Consider the following 26,290-nt stretch of genomic DNA (forward strand, 5'->3'; position numbering starts at 1 on the left):
TCTCTCTCTCTCTCTCTCTCTCTCTCTCTTATACTAGAAGCCTGGTTGCCTGCATTCGTGCACTCCGGGGGATGTGGGGGTGGGGGAGAGAGGCGCTTCCCTCAGCCTGGCCTGTGCCCTTTCGAACTCTAGGAGCCCTCGAGAGTTGTCCAACTGCCAACTGCTGGCTTAGGCCCGCTCACCATCAGTTGGACATCCTTAGCGCTGCCGCCACTGTGCTCAACAGCTGTGAGCCCGGCTTCTGGCTTAGCAGCGCTCCCCCTGTGGGAGGACACTGACCACTAGAAGGCAGTTCCTGCGTTGAGCGTCTTTCCCCTGGTGGTCAGTGTACGTCATAGCGACTGGTTGTTCTGCTCAGTCAATTTGCATATTACCCTTTCATTATTTAAGATATCACACACACACACACACACACACACACACACACACACACACACACACACGTACACATTCACTGTTCACTATAGAGTCCTCACTGCAACATCTGGTGAAGGGTGGGTCCTGCAGTCAGTGACCTCCTGTCAGGGGCTGTAGATGGAATGAGTATGAACTCTCCAATCTTGCGGGGTCAGTGGCTGAACTCAAACTGCAAAAATACGTTTTATAAGCATTGACAAGTGTGAACTAAATGGAGTTAGATTCCAAAGGCTAACCTCACAGCAGTGTGTGCAAATCATGTCCTGCCCACTAGGGGGTGCACGGAGCTCGTCTGTTTCTACAGTTCAGGCCCAAGGGTGCCTAGAAGGAACCTTCACAAAGAATGGCCCAGTGCAGTGAGCATTGCACTTCCATGAACTAATTTCATCCTCCTAACACGTCATAGTGTAAACTAATATGAAGAACAGTTCAATAAGTTGCTCACTTTGTGGCTTTGGGGAAAATCAGAATTCCTCTGTCCCCCATCTTACTTCTGAAATGGAAGTGAGATCTTAGCTCCAGAGCTGATGGAGATAAATGTCTGATAGGTGGCTGAACCATACCTATCTTCCCTCTCTCCAGTTCACCTGGATCCTTCCCCTGAACTGACCACAATGTCAGGGCTCTGCCATCTCATAACCCCTCACTCCCGCATGTCCCCTCTTCCCACCCAGTGTACCCTCACAGAGAAATTCCTTAAAGAATCTTCTACACCCTGCTCACTGCCTACCTTCTGTCCATGCCTCGCCCCACTGCACTGTCCTCAAACGAATTTACTCACATCATCCTCAACTACCACCCACTTGAGTACTCCCGCCTGGGACTCTCTTCTCTCTGGTTACTGCGTCACCATGGTCTTGGGATCTCCTATAATGGACTGCTTTCCCTCTGTCTCCTTCCTTCATGGGCTCCTGGCCCTTGTCAAACACATCAATATGATTGTTAGGCAAGTTTCAGAACTATGAATATTTCTCTACATGAGATGTGAAACCACCCAGGAGGAGGGCAGGAGGGAGTAGCTGTGTGAGGGAGGAGAGTCCTGGGGAGGAAGACAAAGGACAGTGGGAGGCGATTTCCTTTCTGTGGACAAGGCAGTTCTCCAATGTGAGACCAGAGTGGGTAACCTTCACCCAGGTGCCCATGGGAACCGCAGGTTCTAGCTTCCCTTTTAGAGAGCCTGATGCAGAGGGTATGGAGTGAGGTCAGGGATGCTAATGAGTTTCCACAGCGTCCCAGGCGATTCTGATGCAAGGAGCCCCCAGGTGACCCTGTGCAAAGCTGCACACCTGGCCCAGAGGAGGAAGTGTGGGGGCTGCAGGTGCTGGGATGCGAGGCTCCAGCAGGAATACCCTCGGCTCTGCTGACCCGGCTTCTTCTCATCCAGATATTCTTCACTTCGCATTTGGTCGTGATCTGGAAACCTTTACAACACGTGAGTTGTCCTTTTGATAATGCTTAGACCTTAGACCTTGACCCCCTTTAGACACCCATAAACACCCTGCTGGGGCTCAGCCCTGACAAACGCACAGGGAAACATTCCCCAGCCAGGCTCCTCCATCACCTCCTCATCTCACTGCTGTGACACAGGCCCCTGGCCCCAGGGAGAGCCACATGTCTCCTTTGAGTACTGGGGTTGGAGTGTGTGTGTGTGTGTGTGTGTAGAGGGAGCAGAGACTAAGCCTTTGTGACTGATCACTTGTATTTCTCTTTCCAATAGCAAGCACAATCCTTAAGAGGACAGGAGACTGTAGAGCCAGGAAAGTGGGATGTGATTCCCTCAACGAGGCCCCATTGTACAGCTGAAAGCCCACATGATTGCCTTTGCTGGGCTCTGAATCCCTGGGCAAAGGGCAGGGGTGGATGGAAAGAGGGGGAGGGGAGTAAGGGGCAGAATGTAGACAAACTGAGAGTCTTCAGAGACTAACTTTTACGTGTTAATTTCATTTCTCTCTAGGCAGCAAAGAACTTTCCCGCCTTCGAAGAGGTGAGTGTGTGTTTGCTGGGGTTGGGGAGGGTATTGTCCTCATCTGGTGAGGAGGGTAGATTAGCCCTGCCTTTGACACCATGACCCCAGTGAGTGGCCATAGGTCTGTGGGATAGGAAGGGTACGAAGGGGTTGGGAAGTGTCAGGACAGGTTGGGAAGTTGGAGGGATGGACTGGCATGAAGCAGGAAGAGGTTAAGCAAGAGGAGGGTGGCAGTAGAGGGCAGAACTCTTGGAGGTGTTTCTAAAGCAAATTTGGCAGACAAGAAAGGGAGAAGGCCAGTTTTTCTAGAAAGAATACAGGAACCCTTTTGACTAGGTCTTTCCTAAGAGGAATCCTGAAGTCTGCTGGGTAGGGAAGACATAATCTCAGAACCCAAATTGGAGATTTCCAGCCACTCAGAAAACCGAGTTTTATTTTCAAATTTATATTTTCCTTAGCCCCAGTTTTCACTCACTCATTCATTCATTCTTTATTAATTAATTAAATGATTAATTGATTCCTTCATTCGTCGATGCCTGTAACAACCAGCTCAGGGTCCTTGGTGCCTTTCTGCACAAATGTTGAGTCCCAGGTAGAGGTCAACCTGATATGTCTACTTGGAGATTGGGAGTTCCCACGTACAGCATTTTTTCTCTGTCTCTCTGTCTCTCTGTCTCTCTCTCTTTCTCTCTCACACACACATGCACGCACACACACGTGTACACGTTCACTATTCACTATAGAATCCTCACTGCAACATCTGGTGAAGTGGTGAAGGGCGGGTCTTGCAGTCAGTGACCTCCTGTCAGTGGCAGTAGATGGAATGAGTAGGAATTCTCCAATCTTGTGGGGTCAGTGGCTGAACTCAAACTGCAAAAATACGTTTTATAAGTGTTGACAAGTGTGAACTAAATGGAGTTAGATTCCAAAGGCTAACCTCACAGCAGTGTCTGCAAGTCATGTCCTGCCCTCTAGGGGGTGCACGGAGCTAGTCTGTTTATACAGTTCAGGCCTAAGGGTGCCTGGAAGGAACCTTCACAAAGAATGGCCCAGTGCAGTGAGCATTGCACTTCCATGAACTAATTTCATCCTCCTAACACGTCATAGTGTAAACTAATACTAAGAACAGTTCAATATGTTGCTCCCTCTGTGGCTTTGGAGAAAATCAAAATTCCTCTGTCTGCTATCTTATCTAAGAAATAGATGTGAGATCTTAGCTCCAGAGCTGATGGAGATAAATATCTGATAAGGTGGCTGAGGCAAACCTATCTTCCCTCTCTCCAGTTTACCTGGACCCTTCCCCTGACCTGACCACAACGCCAGGGCTCTGCCATCTCATAACCCCTCAGTCCCGCGTGTCCCCTCTTCCCACCCAGTGTCCCCTCACTGCCCACTTCCTTAAAGAATCTTCTGTACCCTGCTCACTCCCTACCTGCTGTCCATGCCTCGCCCCAATGCAGTCTGTCCTCCAGCGAATTTACTCACATCATCATCAACGACCACACACTTGATTATTCCTGCCTTGGACTCTCTTCTCCCTGGATACTGTGTCACCACGGTCTTGGGGTCTCCTATAATGGACTGTTTTCCCTCTGTCTCCTTCCTTCATGGGCTCCTGGCCCTTGTCAAACACATCAATATGATTGTTAGGCAAGTTTCAGAACTATGAACATTTCTCTATGTGCGATGTGAAACCCCCAAGGAGGAGGGAGGAGGGAGTAGCTGTGTGAGGGAGGAGAGTCCTGGGGAGGAAGACAAAGGGCAGTGGGAGGCCATTTCCTTTCTGTGGACAAGGCAGTTCTCCAATGTGAGACCAGAGTGGGTAACCTTCACCCAGGTGCCCATGGGAACCGCAGGTTCTAGCTTCCCTTTTAGAGAGCCTGGTGCAGAGGGTATGGAGTGAGGTCAGGGACTCTAAAGAGTTTCCACAGTGTCCCAGGAGATTCTGATGCAAGGGGTCCCCAGGGGACCCTGAGCAAAGCTGCACACCTGGCCCAGAAGAGGAAGTGTGGGGGCTGCAGGTGCTGGGATATGAGAGGCTCCAGCAGGGATACCCTGCTCTGCTGACCCGGCTTCTTCCCACCCAGATATTCGTCGCCTCACAGATGGTGCTGATCAGGAAACCTTTTCAACAAGTGAGTTGGCCTTTTGATAATGCTTCCACTTCAGTCCCTTAAACACCTTGACCCCCATTAGACCAGGGGTCCTCAAATGTTTTAAAAAGGGAGCCAGTTCACTGTCCCTCAGACCATTGGAGGGCCGGACTATAGTTTAAAAAAAACTATGAACAAATTCCTGTGCACACTGCACATATCTTATTTTGAAGTAAAATGACAAAACAGCAAAAACACCCGCATGTGGCCAGTGGGCCGTAGTTTGAGGACGCCTGCTTCAGACACCCATAAACACCCTCCTGGGGCTCAGCTCAGACAACCCCACAGGGAAATCTTCCCCACTCAGGCTCCTCCACCACCTCCTCATCTCACTGCTGTGACCCACACAGGCCCCTGGCCTCAGGGAGATCCTGTCTCCTTTGAGTACTGGGGTAGGAGAGTGTGTGTTGGGGGAGCAGAGACTGAGCTGTTGTGAGTGACCACTTCTGTTCCTCTTCCCAACAGCAGGCATATGTCAACCACAGTCCTTAAGTGGACAGGAGACTGTAGGGTGGGATGTGATCCCTCCATGAGGCCCCGTTTTACAGCTGAAAGCCCATGTGATTGCCTTTGCTGGGCTCTGATTTCCTGGGCAAAGGGCAGGGGTGGATGGAAAAAGGGGGAGGGGAATAAGGGTCAGAATGTAGACAAACTGAGAGTCTTCAGAGACTAACTTTTACGTGTTAATTTCATTTCACTCTAGGCAGCGAAGAACTTTCCCGCCTTCGAAGAGGTGAGTGTGTGTTTGCTGGGGTTGGGGTGGGTCATTGTACTCATCTGGTGAGCAGAACAGAGTGCCCCTGCCTTTGCCACCATGACCCCTGGGAGTGGCCATAGGTCTGTGGGATGGGAAAGGTAAGAAGGGGCTGGGAAGGGTCAGGACAGGTCGGAAAGTTGGAGGGATGGACTGGCATGAAGCAGGAAGAGGTTAAGCAAGAGGAGGGTGGCAGTAGAGGGCAGAACTCTTGGAAGTGCCTCTAAAACATATTTGGCAGAAGAGAAAGGGAGAAGGCCACTTTTTCTAGAAAGAATACAGGAACCCTTTGGACTAGGTGTTTCCTAAGAGGGAACCTGAAGCCTGCTGGGTAGGGAAGATCCAATCACAGAACCCAAATTGGAGGTTTCCAGCAACTTAGAAAACCGAGTTTTATTTTCAAATTTATACTTTCTTTAGCCCCAGTTTTCATTCATTCATTCATTCATTCATTCATTCTTTATTAATTAATTAAATGATTAACTGATTCCTTCATTCGTGGCTGCATGTAACAACCAGCTCAGGGTCCTTGGTGCCTTTGGCCCAAATGTTGAGTCCCAGGTAGAGATCAACCTGATATGTCTAATAGGAGATTGGGGCTCCCTCACCACGTACAGCGTTCTCTCTCTCTCTCTCTCTCTCTCTCTCTCTCTCTCTCTCTCACACACACACACATACACACAGACACACACATACGCACACACATGTGTACACATTCACTGTTCACTATAGAGTCCTCACTGCAACATCTGGTGAAGGGCGGGTCTTGCAGTCAGTGACCTCCTGTCACGGGCAGTAGATGGAACGAGTATGAATTCTCCAGTCTTGTGGGTTCAGTGGCTGAACTCAAACTTCAAAAATACGTTGTATAATTGTTGACAAGTGTGAACTAAATGGAGTTAGATTCCAAAGGCTAACCTCACAGCAGTGTCAGCAAATCATGTCCTGCCCACTAGGGGGTGCACGAAGCTTGTCTGTTTCTACAGTTCAGGCCTAAGGGTGCCTAGAAGTAACCTTCACAAAGAATGGCCCAGTGCAGTGAGCATTGCACTTCCATGAACTAATTTCATCCTCCTAACACGTCATAGTGTAAACTAATACGAAGAACAGTTCAATAAATTGCTCACTTTGTGGCTTTGGAGAAAATCAGAATCCTCTGTCCTCCATTTACTTCTAAATGGAAGTGAGATCTTAGCTCCAGAGCTGATGGAGATAAATGTCTGATAAGGTGGCTGAGCCAAACCTATCTTCCCTCTCTCCAGTTCACCTGGACCCTTCCCCTGACCTGACCACAATGCTAGGGCTCTGCCATCTCATAACCCCTCACTCTCTCGTGTCCCCTGTTCCCACCCAATGTCCCCTCACTGTCCACTTACTTAAAGAATCTTGTGCACCCTGCTCACTCCCTACCTGCTGTCCATGCCTTGCCCCAGTGCAGTCTGTCCTCCAGTGAATTTACTCACATCATCATCAATGACCACACACTTGATTATTCCTGCCTTGGACTCTCTTCTCCCTGGATACTGTGTCACCATGGTCTTGGGGTCTCCTATAATGGGAATGCTTTTTCTCTGTCTCCTTCCTTCATGGGCTCCTATTTCTTGTCAAACATGTCAATATGATTGTTAGGCAAGTTTCAGAACTATGAACATTTCTCTACGTGAGATGTGAAACCACCCAGGAGGAGGGCAGGAGGGAGTAGCTGTGTGAGGGAGGAGAGTCCTGGGGAGGAAGACAAAGGGCAGTGGGAGGCCATTTCCTTTCTGTGGACAAGGCAGTTCTCCAATGTGAGACCAGAGTGGATAACCTTCACCCAGGTGCCCATGGGAACCGCAGGTTCTAGCTTCCCTTTTAGAGAGCCTGATGCAGAAGGATGGAGTGAGGTCAGGGACTCTAATGAGTTTTCCCAGCGTCCCAGGTGATTCTGTTGCAAGGGGTCCCCAGGTGACCCTCAGCAAAGCTGCACACCTGGCCCAGAGGAGGAGGTGTGAGGGCTGCATTGGCAGATGTGAGTCTCCAGTAGGGGTACCCTGCTCTGCTGACCCGGCTTCTTCTCACCCAGAAATTCTTCACTGCGCATGTCATGAACCTCAGATACCCTTTCCAGCAGGTAAGTTGGCCTTTTGATAATGCTTAGACCTCAGACCCAGTGAGACCTAGACCCCCTTTAGACACCCATAAACACCGTGCTGGGCCTCAGCCCTAACAAACACACAGGGAAACCTTCCCCAGCCAGGCTCCTCCATCACTTCCTCATCTCACTGCTGTGACATAGGCCCCAGGCCCCAGGGAGAGCCACATGTCTCCTTTGAGTACTGGGGTTGGAGTGTGTGTGTGTGTGTGTGTGTGTGTGTGTGTGTGTGTGTAGGGGGAGCAGAGACTAAGCCTTTGTGAGTGATCACTTGTATTTCTCTTTCCAGTAGCAATCACAATCCTTAAGTGGACAGGAGACTGTAGAGCCAGGAAAGTGGGATGTGATCCCTCCACGAGGCCCCATGTTACAACTGAAACCCCACGCGATTGCCTTTGCCACCCTCTCCTGGGCCACTGGGCTCTGTTTCCCTGGACAAAGGGGAGGAGTGGATGGAAAAGAGGGGTCAGGGAGTAGGGGGAAGAATGTAGATAAAGGGAGAGTCTTCAGGGATTGACTCTTGGATGGTAATTTAATTTCCCTTCTAGGCAGCACAAGACGCTCCATCCACCCAATAGGAGTGTGTGTTTGCTGGGGTTGAGAAGGGGTCCTCCTTGTACTCATCTGTGAGCAGGGCAGAGTGTCCCTGCTTTTGCCAACATGGCCCCGGGTCTGGCCATAGTGTCTGTGGAATGGGAACGGTCAGGAAGGGTCCAGAAAGGTCGGAAAGTTGGAGGGATGGACTGGCATGAAGCTGGAAGAGATTAAGCAAGAGGAGGGTGGCAGTAGAAGGCAGAACCCTTGGAATTATCTCTAAAGCAAATATGGTAGAAGGGAAAGGGAGAAGACCACTTGCCATTCTTTTTCTAGAAAGAATACAGGAACCCTTTTGTTTGGGTGTTTACCAAGAGGGAACCTGAAGCCTGCTGGGTAGGGAAGACCCAATCTCAGAACCAAAATTGGAGGTTTCCAAGCAACTCAGAAAACTGAGTTTTACTTCTGAATTTATACTTTTCTCAGCCCCACTTTTCATTTACTTCTTTATTCTTTCCTTCTTTATTTACTTTCTTCTCCCCTCCCCTCCCCTCCCCTCCCCTCCCCTCCCCTCCCCTCCCCTCCCCTCCCCTCCCCTCCCCTCCCTTCCCTTCCCTTCCCTTCCCTTCCCTTCCCTTCCCTTCCCTTCCCTTCCCTTCCCTTCCCTTCCCTTCCCTTCCCTTCATTTAATTGTAGATGCATACAACAACCAGCTTAGGGTTCTTGGTGCCTTTGTGCCTAAGTGTTGAGTCCCAGGTAGAGGTCAACCTGATATGTCTACTTGGAGTTTGGGGGTTCCCTCACCACATATAACATCCTCTCTCTCTCTCTCTCTCTCTCTCTCTCTCTCTCTCCCCCCCCCCCTCTCTCACAGACACACACACACACACACACACACACACACACACACACTGCAACATCTTATGAAGTGTGGGTCCTGCTGTCAGTGACCTGTCACTGGTGTAGATGGAATGAGTATGAACTCTCCAGTCTTGTGGCATCAGTGGTTGAACTCAAAATTATCCTATCTAATAAAAGGGCATAAGCAAATTAACCGTTACTTCATCACAAAGATGGTGGCGCCCATAGCCATAAGATGGCGGCGCCCAGTCCTCTCAGCTCACCAGAGTCCTCCAATCCTGGGGCACAGCTACTGAGAGCAGGCAGCGTTAGTGGCCTTGTGGAATGCTTGCTTCGTCGCCGCACCCAGCTTGGGCCGGCCCCCCGGAGCCGGAGTGGACAGGGACAGTGACACGGGGGCTGGCGCGCAGCCTTTGAGGCAGAGCGCAGGCCTGGAGAGGAGATGGCTGGCCCACGTCCTGTGAAAGCAGCCTGGGTCCCTCCCACCTTCCCCGTAATCCTCCCTCCTGGCTCCTGTGGAACAGGCTCGGTTCCCAGCTTCTGGCTTAGTGGTGCTCCCCCTGTGGGAGCACACTGGCCACTAGGGGGCAGCTCCTACATTGAGCGTCTGCCCCTGGTGGTCAGTGTGTGTCATAGTGACTGGTTGTTCTACTGTTTGGTCAATTTGCATATTACCCTTCTATTATATAACATATCACACACACAATCACACACACACAAAGACACACAAACACACACACACATGCACACACACACGTGTATACATTCACTGTTCACTATAGAGTCCTCACTGCAACATCTGGTGAAGGGCGGGTCCTGCAGTCAGTGACGTCCTGTCACTGGCAGTAGATGGAATGAGTATGGATTCTCCAATCTTGTAGGGTCAGTGGCTGAACTCAAACTTCAAAAATACGTTTTATAAGCGTTGACAAGTGTGAACTAAATGGAGTTAGATTCCAAAGGCTAACCTCACAGCAGTGTCTGCAAGTCATGTCCTGCCCACTAGGGGGTGCACGAAGCTTGTCTGTTTCTACAGTTCAGGCCCAAGGGTGCCTAGAAGGAACCTTCACAAAGAATGGCCCAGTGCAGTGAGCATTGCACTTCCATGAACTAATTTCATCCTCCTAACACGTCATAGTGTAAAGTAATACGAGGAACAGTTCAATAAGTTGCTCACTTTGTGGCTTTGGAGAAAATCAGAATTCCTCTGTCCCCCATCTTACTTCTGAAATGGAAGTGAGATCTTAGCTCCAGAGCTGATAGAGATTAATGTCTGATAAGGTGGCTGAGGCAAATCTATCTTCCCTCTCTCCAGTTCACCTGGACCCTTCCCCTGACCTGACCACAACGCCAGGGCTCTGCCACCTCATAACCCCTCACTCCCGCGTGTCCCCTCTTCCCACCCAGTGTCCCCTCACTGCCCACTTCCTTAAAGAATCTTCTGCACCCTGCTCACTCCCTACCTGCTGTCCATGCCTCGCCCCACTGCAGTCTGTCCTCCAGCGAATTTACTCACATCATCATCAACGACCACACACTTGATTACTCCCGCCTTGGACTCTCTTCTCCTTGGATACTGTGTCACCATGGTCTTGGGGTGTCCTATAATGGGACTGCTTTCCCTCTGTCTCCTTCCTTCATGGGCTCCTGGCCCGTGTCAAACACATCAATATGATTGTTAGGCAAGTTTCAGAACTATGAACATTTCTCTACGTGAGATGTGAAACACCCAGGAGGAGGGAGGAGGGAGTAGCTGTGTGAGGGAGGAGAGTCCTGGGGAGGAAGACAAAGGGCAGTGGGAGGCCATTTCCTTTCTGTGGACAAGGCAGTTCTCCAATGTGAGACCAGAGTGGGTAACCTTCACCCAGGTGCCCATGGGAACCGCAGGGTCTAGCTTCCCTTTTAGAGAGCCTGGTGCAGATGGTATGGAGTGAGGTCAAGGACTCTAATGAGTTTTTACAGCATCCCAGGTGATTCTGATGCAAAGGGTCCCCAGGGGACCCTGAGCAAAGCTGCACATCTGGCCCAGAGGAGCAAGTGTGAGGGCGGCAGGTGCTGGGATGTGAGAGGCTCCAGCAGGAATACCCTGCTCTGCTGACCCGGCTTCTTCCCACCCAGGCATTTTTCACATCACAGATGATAATGATGATGATGATGATGATGATGATGATGATACCTTTTCAGCAGGTAAGTTGGCCATAATGCTTAGACCTCAGTCCCGGTGAGACCTTTACCTGCACCCCTTTTATTTTAATTTAAATTATTTTTTGTTTAAAGTATTACATTTGTCTCCTTTTCTTTCCATTGACCTCTTTCCATCCACTCCCACTCCTCAGCACGAACCCTCACCCCCTACTGTCTGTGTCCATGGGTATGCTCATATGCATGCATACAAGTCCTTTGTTGATCTGTTACCTCCACCCCCCACTCTCTCCTGCCTTCCCTCTAAGGTTGGACAGTCTGTTTGATGCTCCTATGGCTCTGGGTCTATTTTTGTTAATCAGCTTATGTTGTTCATTATATTCCACCAATGAGTGAGATCATGTGATGTTCATGTTTCTCTGACTGGCTTATTTCGATTAGCATAGTGCTCTCCAGGTCCATCCATGCTGCTGCAAATGGTAAAAGTTCCTTCTTTCTTCAGCAGTGTGGTATTCCATTGTGTAAATGTACCACAGTTTCTTAATCCACTCATCTGCTGATGGGCACTTAGACTGTTTCCAAATCTTAGCTATGGTGAATTGTGCTGCGATGAACATAGGGGTACCTTGACCCCCTTTGGACACCCATAAACACCCTGCTGGGGCTCAGCTCCGACAACCCCACAGGGAAACCTTCCCCACCCAGGCTCCTCCACCACCTCCTCATCTCACTGCTGTGACCCACACAGGCCCCTGGCCTCAGGGAGATCCTGTCTCCTTTGAGTACTGGGGTAGGAGAGTGTGTGTTTGGGGAGCAGAGACTGAGCTGTTGTGAGTGACCACTTCTGTTCCTCTTTCCAACAGCAGGCACATGTCAACCACAGTCCTTAAGTAGACAGGAGACTGTAGGGTGGGATGTGATCCCTCTACCAGTCCCCATTTTACAGATGAAAGCCCACATGATTGCCTTTGCTGGGCTCTGATTCCCTGGGCAAAGGGCAGAGGTGGATGGAAAGCGGGGGAAGGGAGTAAGGGGCAGAATGTAGACAAACTGAGAATCTTCAGAGACTAACTTTTACGTGTTAATTTCATTTCACTCTAGGCAGCAAAGAACCTCCCAGAGGTGATTGTGTGTTTGCTGGGGTTAGGGAGGGTCATTATACTCATCTGGTGAGCAGGGTAGGTTAGCCCTGCCTTTGCCACCATGACCCCGGGGAGTGGCCATAGGTCTGTGGGATGGGAAGGGTAAGAAGGGGTTGGGAAGGGTCAGGACAGGATGGGAAATTTGGAGGGATGGACTGGCATGAAGCAGGAAGAGGTTAAGCAAGAGGAGGGTGGCAGTAGAGGGCAGAACTCTTGGAAGTGTTTCTAAAGCAGGCGTCCTCAAACTATGGCCCGCGGGCCACTTGCGGGTGTTTTGCCGTTTTGTTTTTTTACTTCAAAAGAAGAAATGTGCAGTGTGCAGAGGAATTTGTTCATAGTTTTTTTAAAACTATAGTCCAGCCCTCCAATGGTGTGAGGGACAGTAAACTGGCCCTCTGTTTAAAAAGATTGAGGACCCCCTGTTCTAAAGCATATTTGGCAGAAGAGAAAGGGAGAAGGCCACTTTTTCTAGAAAGAATACAAGGAACCCTTTGGACTATGTGTTTCCTAAGAGGGAACCTGAAGCCTGCTGGGTAGGGAAGATTCAATCACAGAACCCAAATTGGAGGTTTCACGCAACTCAGAAAACTGAGTTTTATTTTCAAATTTATACTTTCCTTAGCCACAGTTTTCATTCATTCATTCATTCTTAATTAATTAATTAATTAATTAATTAATTCCTTCATTCTTGGATTCATGTAACAACTAGCTCAGGGTCCTTGGTGCCTTTGGCCCAAATGTTGAGTCGCAGGTAGAGGTCAACCTGATATGTCTACTTGGAGATTGGGAGTTCACTCACCATGTACAACTTTCTCTCTCTCTCTCTCTCTCTCTCTCTCTCTCTCTCTCTCTCTCTCTCTCTCTCTCACACACACACACACACACACACACACACACACACACACACACGTGTACACATTCACTGTTCACTATAGAGTCCTCACTGCAACATCTGGTGAAGGGCAGGTCCTGCAGTCAGTGACCTCCTGTCACTGGCAGTAGATGGAATGAGTATGAATTCTCTAATCTTGTGGGGTCAGTGGCTGAACTCAAACTGCAAAAATACGTTTTATAAGTGTTGACAAGTGTGAACTAAATGGAGTTAGATTCCAAGGCTAACCTCACAAAAGTGTCTGCAAGTCATGTCCTGCCCACTAGGGGTTGCAAGAAGCTTGTCTGTTTCTAAAGTTCAGGCCTAAGGGTGTCTAGAAGAAACCTTCACAAAGAATGGCCCAGTGCAGTGAGCATTGTACTTCCATGAACTAATTTCATCCTCCTAACACGTCATAGAGTAAACTAATACTAGGAACAGTTCAATAAGTTGCTCACTTTGTGGCTTTGGAGAAAATCAGAATTCCTCTGTCCCCCATCTTACTTCTGAAATGGAAGTGAGATCTTAGCTTCAGAGCTGATGGAGATAAATGTCTGATAAGGTGGCTGAGGCAAACCTATCTTCCCTCTCTCCAGTTCACCTGGATCCTTCCCCTGACTTGATTACAACGCCAGGGCTCTGCCATCTCATAACCCCTCAGTCCCACGTGTCCCTTCTTCCCACCCAGTGCCCCCTCACTGCCCACTTCCTTAAAGAATCTTCTGCACCCTGCTCACTCCCTACCTGCTGTCCATGCCTCGCCCCACTGCAGTCTGTCCTCCAGCGAATTAACTCACATCATCATCAACGACCACACACTTGATTATTCCCGCCTTGGACTCTCTTCTCCCTGGATACTGCGTCACCATGGTCTTGGGGTCTCCTATAATGGGACTGCTTTCCCTCTGTCTCCTTCCTTCATGGGCTCCTGGCCCTTGTCAAACACATCAATATGATTGTTAGGCAAGTTTCAGAACTATGACCATTTCTCTATGTGAGATGTGAAACCACCCAGGAGGAGGGAGGAGGGAGTAGCTGTGTGAGGGAGGAGAGTCCTGGGGAGGAAGACAAAGGGCAGTGGGAGGCGATTTCCTTTCAGTGGACAAGGCAGTTCTCCAATGTGAGACCAGAGTGGGTAACCTTCACCCAGGTGCCCATGGGAACCGCAGGTTCTAGCTTCCCTTTTAGAGAGCCTGATGCAGAGGGTATGGAGTGAGGTCAGGGACACTAAAGAGTTTCCACAGTGTCCCAGGTGATTCTGATGCAAGGGGTCCCCAGGGGACCCTGAGCAAAGGTGCACACCTGGCCTAGAGGAGGAGGTGTGGGGGCTGCAGGTGCTGGGATGTGAGGCTCCAGCAGGAATACCCTTGGCTCTACTGACCCGGCTTCTTCCTACCCAGGTAGTCTTCACGTCACAAATGGTGATGATGATGAAGAGGATGATGAAGATGATGATGATGATGATGATGATGATACCTTTTTTGCAGGTAAGTTGGCCATCATGCTTAGACCTCAGTCCCGGTGAGACCTTCACCCTCTCTCATTTTATTTTAATTTAAATCCTTTTTTTTTAAAGTATTACATTTGTCTCCTTTTCTTTCCATTGACCAATCCCTGTCTGCTCCAACCCTTCAACACAAGCCCTCACCCCCCTACTGTCTGTGTCCATGGGTATGCTCATATGCATGCATACAAGTCCTTTGTTGATCTGTTACCTCCACCCCCACTCTCTCCTGCCTTCCCTCTAAGGATGGATAGTCTGTTTGATGCTCCTATGTTTCTGGCTCTATTTTTGTTTATCAGCTTTTGTTGTTCATTATATTCCACCAAGGAGTGAGATCATGTGATGTTTATGTTTCTCTGACTGGCTTATTTCGATTAGCATAATGCTCTCCAGGTCCATCCATGCTGTTGCAAATGGTAAAAGTTCCTTCTTTCTTCAGCAGCGTAGTATTCCATTGTGTAAATGTACCACAGTTTCTTAATCCACTCATCTGCTGATGGGCACTTAGGCTGTTTCCAAATCTTAGCTATGGTGAATTGTGCTGTGATGAACATAGGGATACCGTGACCCCCTTTAGACACCCATAAACACCCTGCTGGGGCTCTGTTCCGACAACCCCACAGGGAAACCTTCCCCACCCAGGCTCCTCCACCACCTCCTCATCTCACTGCTGTGACCCACACAGGCCCCTGGCCTCAGGGAGATCCTGTCTCCTTTGAGTACTGGGGTAGGAGAGTGTGTGTTTGGGGAGCAGAGACTGAGCTGTTGTGAGTGACCACTTCTGTTCCTCTTTCCAACAGCAGGCACATGTCAACCACAGTCCTTAAGTAGACAGGAGACTGTAGGGTGGGATGTGATCCCTCTACCAGTCCCCATTTTACAGATGAAAGCCCACATGATTGCCTTTGCTGGGCTCTGATTCCCTGGGCAAAGGGCAGGGGTGGATGGAAAGAGGGGGAGGGGAGTTAAGGGCAGAATGTAGACAAACTGAGAATCTTCAGAGACTAACTTTTATGTGTTAATTTCATTTCACTCTAGGCAGCAAAGAACCTCCCAGAGGTGATTTTGTGTTTGCTGGGGTTGGGGAGGGTCATTATACTCATCTGTTGAGCAGGGCAGATTAGCCCTGCCTTTGCCACCATGACCCCGGGGAGTGGCCATAGGTCTGTGGGATGGGAAGGGTAAGAAGGGGTTGGGTAGGGTGAGGAGAGGTTTGGAAGTTGGAGGGATGGAGTGGCATGAAGCAGGAAGAGGTTAAGCAAGAGGAGGGTGGCAGTAGAGGGCAGAACTCTTGGAAATGTTTCTAAAGCATATTTGGCAGAAGAGAAAGGGAGAAGGCCACTTTTTCTAGAAAGAATACAGGAACCCTTTGGACTAGGTGTTCCCTAAGAGGGAACCTGAAGCCTGCTGGGTAGGGAAGATCCAATCACAGAACCCAAATTGGAGGTTTCCAGCAACTCAGAAATCCGAGTTTTATTTTCAAATTTATACTTTCCTTAGCCACAGTTTTCATTCATTCATTCTTAATTAATTAATTAATTAATTCCTTCACTCGTGGATTCATGTAACAACCAGCTCAGGGTCCTTGGTGTCTTTGGCCCAAATGTTGAGTCCCAGATAGAGGTCAACCTGATATGTCTACTTGGAGATTGGGAGTTCACTCACCATGTACAACTTTCTCTCTCTCTCTCTCCGTCTCTCTCTCTCTCTCTCTCTCTCTCTCTCTCTCTCTCTCTCTCTCTCTTTCTCTCTTTGTCACACACACACACACACACACACACACACACACACACACACACACGTGTACACATTCACTGTTCACTATAGAATCCTCACAGCAACATCTGGTGAAGGGCAGGTCCTGCAGTCAGTGACCTCCTGTCAGTGGCAGTAGATGGAATGAGTATGGATTCTCCAATCTTGTGGGGTCAGTGGCTGAACTCAAACTTTAAAAATACGTTTTATAAGTGTTGACAAGTGTGAACTAAATGGAGTTAGACTCCAAAGGCTAACTTCACAACACTCTCTGCAAGTCATGTCCTGCCCACTAGGGGGTGCACGAAGCTTGTCTGTTTCTACAGTTCAGGCCTAAGGGTGCCTAGAAGGAACCTTCACAAAGAATGGCCCAGTGCAGTGAGCATTGCACTTGCATGAACTAATTTCATCGTCCTAACACTTCAGAGTGTAAACTAATGGGAAGAACAGTTCAATAAGTGGCTCACTTTGTGGCTTTGGGGAAAATCAGAATTCCTCTGTCCCCCATCTTACTTCTGAAATGGAAGTGAGATCTTAGCTCCAGAGCTGATGGAGATAAATGTCTGATAAGGTGGCTCAGGCAAATCTATCTTTCCTCTCTCCAATTCACCTGGACCCTTGCCCTGACTTGACCACAACGCCAGGGCTCTGCCATCTCATAACCCCTCAGTCCCACGTGTCCCCTCTTCCCACCCAGTGCCCCCATCACTGCCCAAATCCTTAAAGAATCTTCTGCACCCTGCTCACTCCCTACCTGCTGTCCATGCCTCGCCCCACTGCAGTCTGTCCTCCAGCGAATTTACTCACATCATCATCAACGACCACACACTTTATTATTCCCGCCTTGGACTCTCTTCTCCCTGGATACTGCGTCACAACGGTCTTTGGGTCTCCTATAATGGGACTGCTTTCCCTCTGTCTCCTTCCATTATGGGCTCCTGGCCCTTGTCAAACACATCAATATGATTGTTAGGCAAGTTTCAGAACTATGACCATTTCTCTACATGAGATGTGAAACCACCCAGGAGGAGGGCAGGAGGGAGTAGCTGTGTGAGGGAGGAGAGTCCTGGGGAGGAAGACAAAGGGCAGTGGGAGGCGATTTCCTTTCTGTGGACAAGGCAGTTCTCCAATGTGAGACCAGAGTGGATAACCTTCACCCAGGTGCCCATGGGAACCGCAGGTTCTAGCTTCCCTTTTAGAGACTGATGCAGAGGGTATGGAGTGAGGTCAGGGACTCTAATGAGTTTCCACAGTGTCCCAGGTGATTCTGATGCAAGGGGTACCCAGGGGACCCTGAGCAAGCTGCACACCTGGCCCAGAGGAGGAAGTGTGGGGGCTGCAGGTGCGGGATGTGAGGCTCCAGCAGGAATACCCTCGGCTCTACTGACCCGGCTTCTTCCCACCCAGGTAGTCTTCACGTAACAAATGGTGATGATGATGAAGATGAAGATGAAGAAGAAGAAGAAGAAGAAGAAGAAGAAGAAGAAGAAGAAGAAGAAGATGATGATGATACCTTTTTTGCAGGTAAGTTGGCCATAATGCTTAGACCTCAGTCCCGGTGAGACCTTCACCCTCTCCCATTTTATTTTAATTTAAATTCTTTTTTGTTTAAAGAATTACATTTGTCTCCTTTTCTTTCCATTGACCAATCTTCATCTGCTCCCACCCCTCAACACAAGCCCTCACCCCTCTATTGTCTGTGTCCATGGGTATGCTCATATGCATGCATACAAGTCCTTTGTTGATCTGTTACCTCCATCCCCCACTCTCTCCTTCCTTCCCTCTAAGGTTGGATAGTCTGTTTGATGCTCCTATGTTTCTGGCTCTATTTTTGTTTATCAGCTTTTGTTGTTCATTATATTCCACCAATGAGTGAGATCATGTGATGTTTATGTTTCTCTGACTGGCTTATTTCGATTAGCATAATGCTCTCCAGGTCCATCCATGCTGCTGCAAATGGTAAATGTTCCTTCTTTCTTCAGCGTAGTATTCCATTGTGTAAATGTACCACAGTTTCTTAATCCACGCATCAGCTGATGGGCACTTAGAGTGTTTCCAAATCTTAGCTATGGTGAATTGTTCTGCGATGAACATAGGGGTACCTTGACCCCCTTTGGACACCCATAAACACCCTGCTGGGGCTCAGCTCTGACAACCCCACAGGGAAACTTCCCCACCCAGGCTCCTCCACCACCTCCTGATCTCACTGCTGTGACCCACACAGGCCCCTGGCCTCAGGGAGATCCTGTCTCCTTTGAGTACTGGGGTAGGAGAGTGTGTGTTTGGGGAGCAGAGACTGAGCTGTTGTGAGTGACTACTTCTGTTCCTCTTTCCAACAGCAGGCACATGTCAACCACAGTCCTTAAGTGGACAGGAGACTGTAGGGTGGGATGTGATCCCTCTACCAGTCCCCATTTTACAGATGAAAGCCCACATGATTGCCTTTGCTGGGCTCTGATTCCCTGGGCAAAGGGCAGGGGTGGATGGAAAGAGGGGGAGGGGAGTAAGGGGCAGAATGTAGACAAACTTAGAATCTTCAGAGACTAACTTTTACGTGTTAATTTCATTTCACTCTAGGCAGCAAAGAACCTCCCAGAGGTGAGTGTGTGTTTGCTGGGGTTAGGGAGGGTCATTGTACTCATCTGGTGAGCAGGGTAGATTAGCCCTGCCTTTGCCACCATGACCCCGGGGAGTGGCCATAGGTCTGTGGGATGGGAAGGGTAAGAAGGGGTTGGGTAGGGTGAGGACAGGTTTGGAAGTTGGAGGGATGGACTGGCACGAAGCAGGAAGAGGTTAAGCAAGAGGAGGGTGGCAGTAGAGGGCAGAACTCTTGGAAATGTTTCTAAAGCATATTTGGCAGAAGAGAAAGGGAGAAGGCCACTTTTTCTAGAAAGAATACAGGAACCCTTTGGACCAGGTGTTCCCTAAGAGGGAACCTGAAGCCTGCTGGGTAGGGAAGATCCAATCACAGAACCCAAATTGGAGGTTTCCAGCAACTCAGAAATCCGAGTTTTATTTTCAAATTTATACTTTCCTTAGCCACAGTTTTCATTCATTCATTCTTAATTAATTAATTAATTAATTCCTTCACTCGTGGATTCATGTAACAACTGCTCAGGGTCCTTGGTGCCTTTGGCCCAAAATTTGAGTCCAAGATAGAGGTCAACCTGATATGTCTACTTGGAGATTGGAATTTCCCTCACCATGTACAACATTCTCTCTCTCTCTCTCCGTCTCTCTCTCTCTCTCTCTTTCTCTCTCTCTCTCTCTCTCTCTCTCTCTCTCTCTCTCTCTGTCACACACACACACACACACACACACACACACACACACACACACACGTGTACACATTCACTGTTCACTATAGAGTCCTCACTGCAACATCTGGTGAAGGGCGGGTCCTGCAGTCAGTGACCTCCTGTCACTGGCAGTAGATGGAACGAGTATGAATTCTCCAGTCTTATGGGTTCAGTGGCTGAACTCAAACTTCAAAAATACGTGTTGTAAGTGTTGACAAGTGTGAACTAAATGGAGTTAGATTCCAAGGCTAACCTCACAGCAGTGTCTGCAAGTCATGTCCTGCCCACTAGGGGGTGCACGAAGCTTGTCTGTTTCTACAGTTTAGGCCCAAGGGTGCCTAGAAGGAACCTTCACAAAGAATGGCCCAGTGCAGTGAGCATTGCACTTCCATGAACTAATTTCATCCTCCTAACACTTCATAGTGTAAACTAATACGAAGAACAGTTCAATAAGCTGCTCATTCTGTGGCTTTGGAGAAAGTCAGAATTCCTCTGTCCCCCATCTTACTTCTGAAATGGAAGTGAGATCTTAGCTCCAGAGCTGATGGAGATAAATGTCTGATAAGGTGGCTGAGCCAAACCTATCTTCCCTCTCTCCAGTTCACCTGGACCCTTCCCCTGACCTGACCACAATGCCAGGGCTCTGCCATCTCATAACCCCTCACTCTCGCGTGTCCCCTCTTCCCACCCAGTGTCCCCTCTCTGCCCACTTCCTTTAGAATCTTCTGCACCCTGCTCACTCCCTACCTGCTGTCCATGCCTCGCCCCACTGCAGTCTGTCCTCCAGCGAATTTACTCACATCATCATCAACGACCACACACTTGATTATTCCCGCCTTGGCCTCTCTTCTCTCTGGTTACTGCGTCACCATGGTGTTGGGGTCTCCTATAATGGGACTGCTTTCCCTCTGTCTCCTTCTTTCATGAGCTCCTGGCCCTTGTCATACACATCTATATGATTGTTAGGCAAGTTTCAGAACTATGAACCTTTCTCTATGTGAGATGTGAAACCACCCAGGAGGAGGGCAGGAGGGAGTAGCTGTGTGAGGGAGGAGAGTCCTGGGGAGGAAGACAAAGGGCAGTGGGAGGCGATTCCTTTCAGTGGACAAGGCAGTTCTCCAATGTGAGACCAGAGTGCATAACCATCACCCAGGTGCCCATGGGAACCGCAGGTTCTAGCTTCCCTTTTAGAGAGACTGGTGCAGAGGGTTTGGAATGAGGTCAGGGAATCTAATGAGTTTCCACAGCCTCCCAGGTGATTCTGATGCAAGGTATCCCCCAGGGGACCCTGAGCAAAGGTGCACACCTGGCCCAGAGGAGGAGGTGTGAGGGCTGCAGGTGCTGGGATGTGAGGCTCTAGCTGGTTTACCCTCAGATCTGATGACCCGTCTTCTTCCCACCCAGGCATTTTTCAGATCACAGATGATGTTGTTGATGATGATAATGATGATGATGATGATGATGATTTACCTTTTTTAGCAGGTAAGTTTGCCATAATGCTTAGACCTCAATCCCGGTGAGACCTTCACCCTCTCCTCATTTATTTTAATTTAAATTCTTTTTTGTTTAAAGTATTACATATGTCTCCTTTTTCTCCCATTGACCTCTCCCCGTCCCCTCCCACCCCTCAGCACATGCCCTCACCCCTCTACTGTCTGTGTCCATGGGTATGCTCATATGCTCATACAAGTCATTTGTTCATCTGTTACCTCCACCCCCTCCCACCCCTCCCCCCCCGCACTCTCTCCTGCCTTTCCTCTAAGGTTGGATAGTCTGTTCAATGCTCCTATGTCTCTGGGTCTATTTTTGTTATTCAGCTTATATTGTTCATTATATTCCACAATGAGTGAGATCATGTGATGTTTATGTTTTCTGACTGGCTTATTTCGCTTAGCATAATGCTCTCTAGGTGTATCCATGCTGTTGCAAATGGTAAAAGTTCCTTCTTTCTTCAGCAGCGTAGTATTCCATTGTGTAAATGTACCACAGTTTCTTAATCCACGCATCTGCTGATGGGCACTTAGACTGTTTCCAAATCTTAGCTCTGGTGAATTGTGCTGCTATGAACATAGGGGTACATTGACCCCCTTTGGACACCCATAAACACCCTGCTGGGGCTCAGCTCCGACAACCCCACAGGGAAACCTTCCCCACCCAGGCTCCTCCACCACCTCCTCATCTCACTGCTGTGACCCACACAGGCCCCTGGCCTCAGGGAGATCCTGTCTCCTTTGAGTACTGGGGTAGGAGAGTGTGTGTTTGGGGAGCAGAGACTGAGCTGTTGTGAGTGACCACTTCTGTTCCTCTTTCCAACAGCAGGCACATGTCAACCACAGTCCTTAAGTGGACAGGAGACTGTAGGGTGGGATGTGATCCCTCCATGAGGCCCCGTTACAGCTGAAAGCCCACATGATTGCCTTTTCTGGGCTCTGATTCCCTGGGCAAAGGGCAGGGGTGGATAGAAAGAGGGGGAGGGGAGTAAGGGGCAAAATGTAGACTAACTGAGAGTGTTCAGAGACTAACTTTTGCGTGTTAATTTGATTTCTCTCTAGGCAGCAAAGAACCTTACTGCCTTTGTAGAGATGAGTGTGTGTTTGCTGGGGTGGGAGGGTCCTCCTTGTAGTCATCTGGTGAGCAGGACAGAGTGCCCCTGCCTTGGCCACCATGACCTCAGGGACAGACCATAGTTTCTGTGGGATCAAAGGGCCAGGAAGGGTCAGGAATGTGGAGGGATGGACTGGGATGGAGCAGAAAGAGGTTAAGCAAGAGGGTGACAGCAGTAGAGGGCGGAAGCCTAGGAAGTGTCTCCAAAGCAAATTTGGGAGATGAGGAAGGGAGATGACCTCTTGCCATTCTCTTTCTAGGAACGGTGCAGGAACCCCTCGGGCTGGGTGCTCACTAAGAGGGAAACTGAGGCTGCTGGGTAGGAAATGGCAAAGCTCAGAACCCCAATTGGAGGTTTCCAAATGACTCAGAAAACTGAGCTTTACTTCCAGCTTTACACTTTAGTCATGGCTACTTTTCATTCATTCATTCATTCATTCAAGCATGCATGCAGCAAACATTTATTGAGGGCTCATTGGGCAGGTGCCATTTTCTGAGCACTGGGATAGGACAGTGAACCAAACAGAAATGCCTGCCTCCCTCCTGCTTCCATTCTAGTGACTTCTCACCCTCACAAGGTCCCCTGGAGGCAGGTGTCCTGGCAGAAGCAGGCAGCCCCCAACATCTACTCTTTCGTTAATTCCTTATAGACCCTGAAGATATAGGCACAATTGCATGTATTACCAAATACTTTGTATATTCATATAATGGTCATGACAACCTTATTTTGGAGTCTAATGCTAGAATCTCTGACATTTTCATCTCTGGAGTCCAATGTAGAACCCACATTATTTCCAACGTGTCAGGAGTAAGCGTCTGATCAGTTTCTTCCTTTTCCTGTGATCCTTTCCCGGATCCTCTCCTCTCGTCCCTGCATGTACCCCCCACCTCATTTCAGCGGAGACTCTCCATTTGTGTAGCCTTTTGTGGAATTCCATCCCAGAGCTCAAACATGCCATCTTCAGGGATGCTCTGGGTCAGCAGCTTGAAGGGAAGAGGAATTTTGCTCATGTTGGTGGGAAAGAAATGTTCTAACCTGAGAATTGTCGCTGTTTTCTGGTTGGCATTAATGCCCGAGGACAGATTTCAAGCTGCTGCAAGAGGAGGTTTCCCAGACGGTAAAAGCGGCCGAGCTCTCGAAGGGCATGCGGGGTGTTGTGTTCTCCAACCTCCTGGCCATGCTTGGGGACCGCGAGGCTCTTCAGGACCTCATGGACACGGTGAGGCCCCGCTGCACCCTAAGGCTGATCCGACTTGTAAATGGGGGATGTTTCAGGGGTACGGCTGCCAAGGCAGGTGGGGAAAGGAAAATGGGGGTAATCTTAGTGGGATGAGAAGGATGTCTGAGGTTGGGGACTATGCCCCTGTGCCCAATGACCAGGGCCAGGGAAGGCAGCCCTCACAGACTGGGGGTGCTCCATATTCCCTGGAGGTACCTGGAGCCATTACCCCCACTCCTTGGTTAATCACTTGTAGACGCAGAATTTACAGGCGAAATCACTGATGTCATTATCACCATCATTAATAAGTCCTGTCTCCCACAGCTTGAACAGGAACCCGTCGGGCATTTGGAGGGCCCTGGTGGCGCCATCCTAACTGAACTGCGAAAGGACTCCCGCTATCCAGAGGTTGGCTCAAAGTCCCTCCTCCTTTACCTGCTTGAAGCCTTAATAGGTAAGAGTGGTTTGGAGGAAGAATGGGGGAGTCAGGAGGTTGGTCCCCCAGAGCCCCGAACGGGCTGCATTAGGTGTCACCTCTCCAAACCCCTTGGCAGGTTATGATTTCTCACCCTCACCTCACAGGCCCCTCCGCGGTCAGGAGGGCTCAGGGTGATAAGCTTGCCTGTGACAGAGCCTGAGGCCTGCGAGGCCAGCCAGGTTCACGCAGCGGGTCAGTGGGGGCGGTGATGCCGGTCCAGCCACAGAAGCCCACCCTGGACCATATTAGGTGGCTTCCTGGGGACCATCCCACGAGCACGAGCAGAAGGAGGACTTCCCAGGACAGGGAACTTGACCTTCACGTCCCGCGAGTTTTATTCCTCTGCCTTAGAGTTCGCCTCTAAAGGTCTCTGAGTTCACCATGGGGAGAGGAAAATCTGACTCTTTCCCCAAACGTCCCTCTGTCCCCAGTGCTGAGTGACACCCAACATGATCTGCTGGCTCAGTCCATGGAGAAGAGGATCCTCATCCCGCAAAGGGACCTGGTGAGCAATCCCCAGGGGTTGGCATCCTGGGATTAGAGTGAGGGAAACAGGATGAGAATGGTTCTGGGAAAGGAGATATGAGTTAGGTTGATGCTGGGAGGGGAGGGGAGGTCCTGGCTTGGGCCAGGGAAATCTGGGCTGCATCTCTGTCTGGGGGACAGGCCCAGTGGGCATGAGTCTACCTGGGGAAAGTCTCAGTTTCCATGGCAACCCTGCAGAGGGCCCCTTCCCCCAGTTCTAAAATAGCGGTCTAGGAACACAGGTTTGGGGATCTCAGGGCATCTGAGTTATATCCCTGCTGTACTCTCATGGTTACCATTTGCAAATTGCATGCTCTTTCTCTGCATATGTATGTGTAAGTACATGTGTGTGTAGACATGTACATACACACACGTACACGCAGGCATACGCACACAATTCCAAACCCCACTAATTGCTGAGTAAGTGTCAGTGTCACTATCTAGCAGCCGAGGAGCCAGTGCTCAGTGATTTCCAACAACGTGTCCGTGACCACACTGACCGCAAGATAGGAACAGATCACGACCCCAGAGCTCCCGCCCCCACAGTTACCCTGCATGACCCCTGGCCCTTGACCACAGGTTCTCTCTTCCTGACCTCAGAGGCTGACCTGTAACATCTGATACTGTTTCTTCAAGGTGAGGAGCATCCTGGAGCCCAACTTCAAGTGCTTCCAGAACATTTCCTTTACCCTCCAGCCTGAGCTCCTCGCCCCACTCCAGGGAGAGGGCTTGGTCATTACCTATGGGCTGCTGGATGAGTGTGGCCTGAAGATGGAGCTGAACAGCCCCAGGTCAACCTGGGACCCAGAAGCCAAGGAGCCCCTGTCTGCCCTCTATGGGGCCCTCTCCGTGCTGACGCAGCTGGATGAGGCCTGAGCCCTCCTGGGGGGCAGGCCAGGGCGTCAGTCCAGTGAGGCTAGTCAGTCCTGGTCCTGCCCTTTGCTGCAAACACCCCCAGGCTGTTTTCTGTATCCGTGAGTCTGTATCTATTCCACATATAAGGGGTAGACAGTCTCTGTCTTTCTTTGATTTATTTAACTTAGCACAAGGCCCTCAAGGTTTGTCCATGCTGTCACAAATGGCAGGCGACTCTGGCTGCTGAGTGGGGGGATCGGTTGGAAGGTGGGGGGGGCATGCATGGATGTAGGGAGAACATTGGAGGAGTTTCTCTAATTGCTAGGGCACTCGTGGTATTTTTTAAAAGGTAGGAGCTTGAAAAGTATATATATTTAGTTCTGCTTTAAATATATCCCAGGAATACTTTGGGGATATATATGTAAACTCATAGGATCACATCTTCTTGCTTCATCTATTGAATGACTGTGATTGGTGCTATTTTCTAATGAATTTATAATTCACACCAGAAGGTGGCAGCATTGCCACAGAGCAGGACTTGGTGATGGCAGACACTTTCCTTGCTTTGCTTTGGGACTTCTGAGTTCAAGGCTGGCCCCTCTCTCTGCTCTGCTCTCCCACCTCCCTCCCCCGCTTTCCCCTCCCCCTTTGCTGCCTCCCCACTGCATTTAACATGGAATGGCTCCTTTTTATAGCTTCTAGAATCTTCCTTTTAATAAAACACTGCATTGGTTGTATTGAATAATTCCCATAAAGAGTTCTGGGAGGTACAACGTGAGTTTTGGGGAATTTAGAGCTGTTTCCAGAAACGCCAGCCCTTCTGTGGGATTACTATGGATTCTGTGGGAAATGTGTTGTCCATTCTGAGCCCGGGCAGGAGCCATGAAGAGTTTGAATGTTGCTCAGTAAGCAGGGCATATAGTTTCTAAATGAATTCAGCCCAGCACGGGAACTGTTTCAAAATATTGCAACCTGGTCAACCCATCAGAAAGCAGGGCTGGTGCAAATGATAGGGGGACTTATAATCTGATAGATAGAGCTCCTGAATTAATCTGAAAAATAATCACATTATTTTAAAT

The 26,290-nt window shown here is 49.5% G+C and overlaps 1 protein-coding gene across 1 annotated transcript in view; it reads left to right on the top strand.

Annotated features, from left to right (window-relative positions):
• LOC307114098 (gasdermin-C-like) overlaps positions 1–25,232 on the top strand; it is a gene marked incomplete at its 3' end in the record, with an annotated part of 31,669 nt that extends 6,437 nt beyond the window's left edge. Inside the window, exons 5-12 of the mRNA XM_079796300.1 lie at positions 1,802–1,849; positions 2,372–2,401; positions 10,935–11,003; positions 20,934–21,011; positions 23,217–23,353; positions 23,678–23,807; positions 24,263–24,336; positions 24,993–25,232. Of these exons, the coding sequence (XP_079652426.1) occupies positions 1,802–1,849; positions 2,372–2,401; positions 10,935–11,003; positions 20,934–21,011; positions 23,217–23,353; positions 23,678–23,807; positions 24,263–24,336; positions 24,993–25,232 (806 nt within the window). The remainder of the gene's footprint in view (positions 1–1,801; positions 1,850–2,371; positions 2,402–10,934; positions 11,004–20,933; positions 21,012–23,216; positions 23,354–23,677; positions 23,808–24,262; positions 24,337–24,992) is intronic.
• Positions 25,233–26,290: the final 1,058 nt, after the last annotated feature.

The sequence above is a fragment of the Cnephaeus nilssonii genome (genome assembly GCF_951640355.1).
Source record: "Cnephaeus nilssonii genome assembly, chromosome: 18".
Classification (NCBI taxonomy): Eukaryota; Metazoa; Chordata; class Mammalia; order Chiroptera; family Vespertilionidae; genus Cnephaeus; species Cnephaeus nilssonii.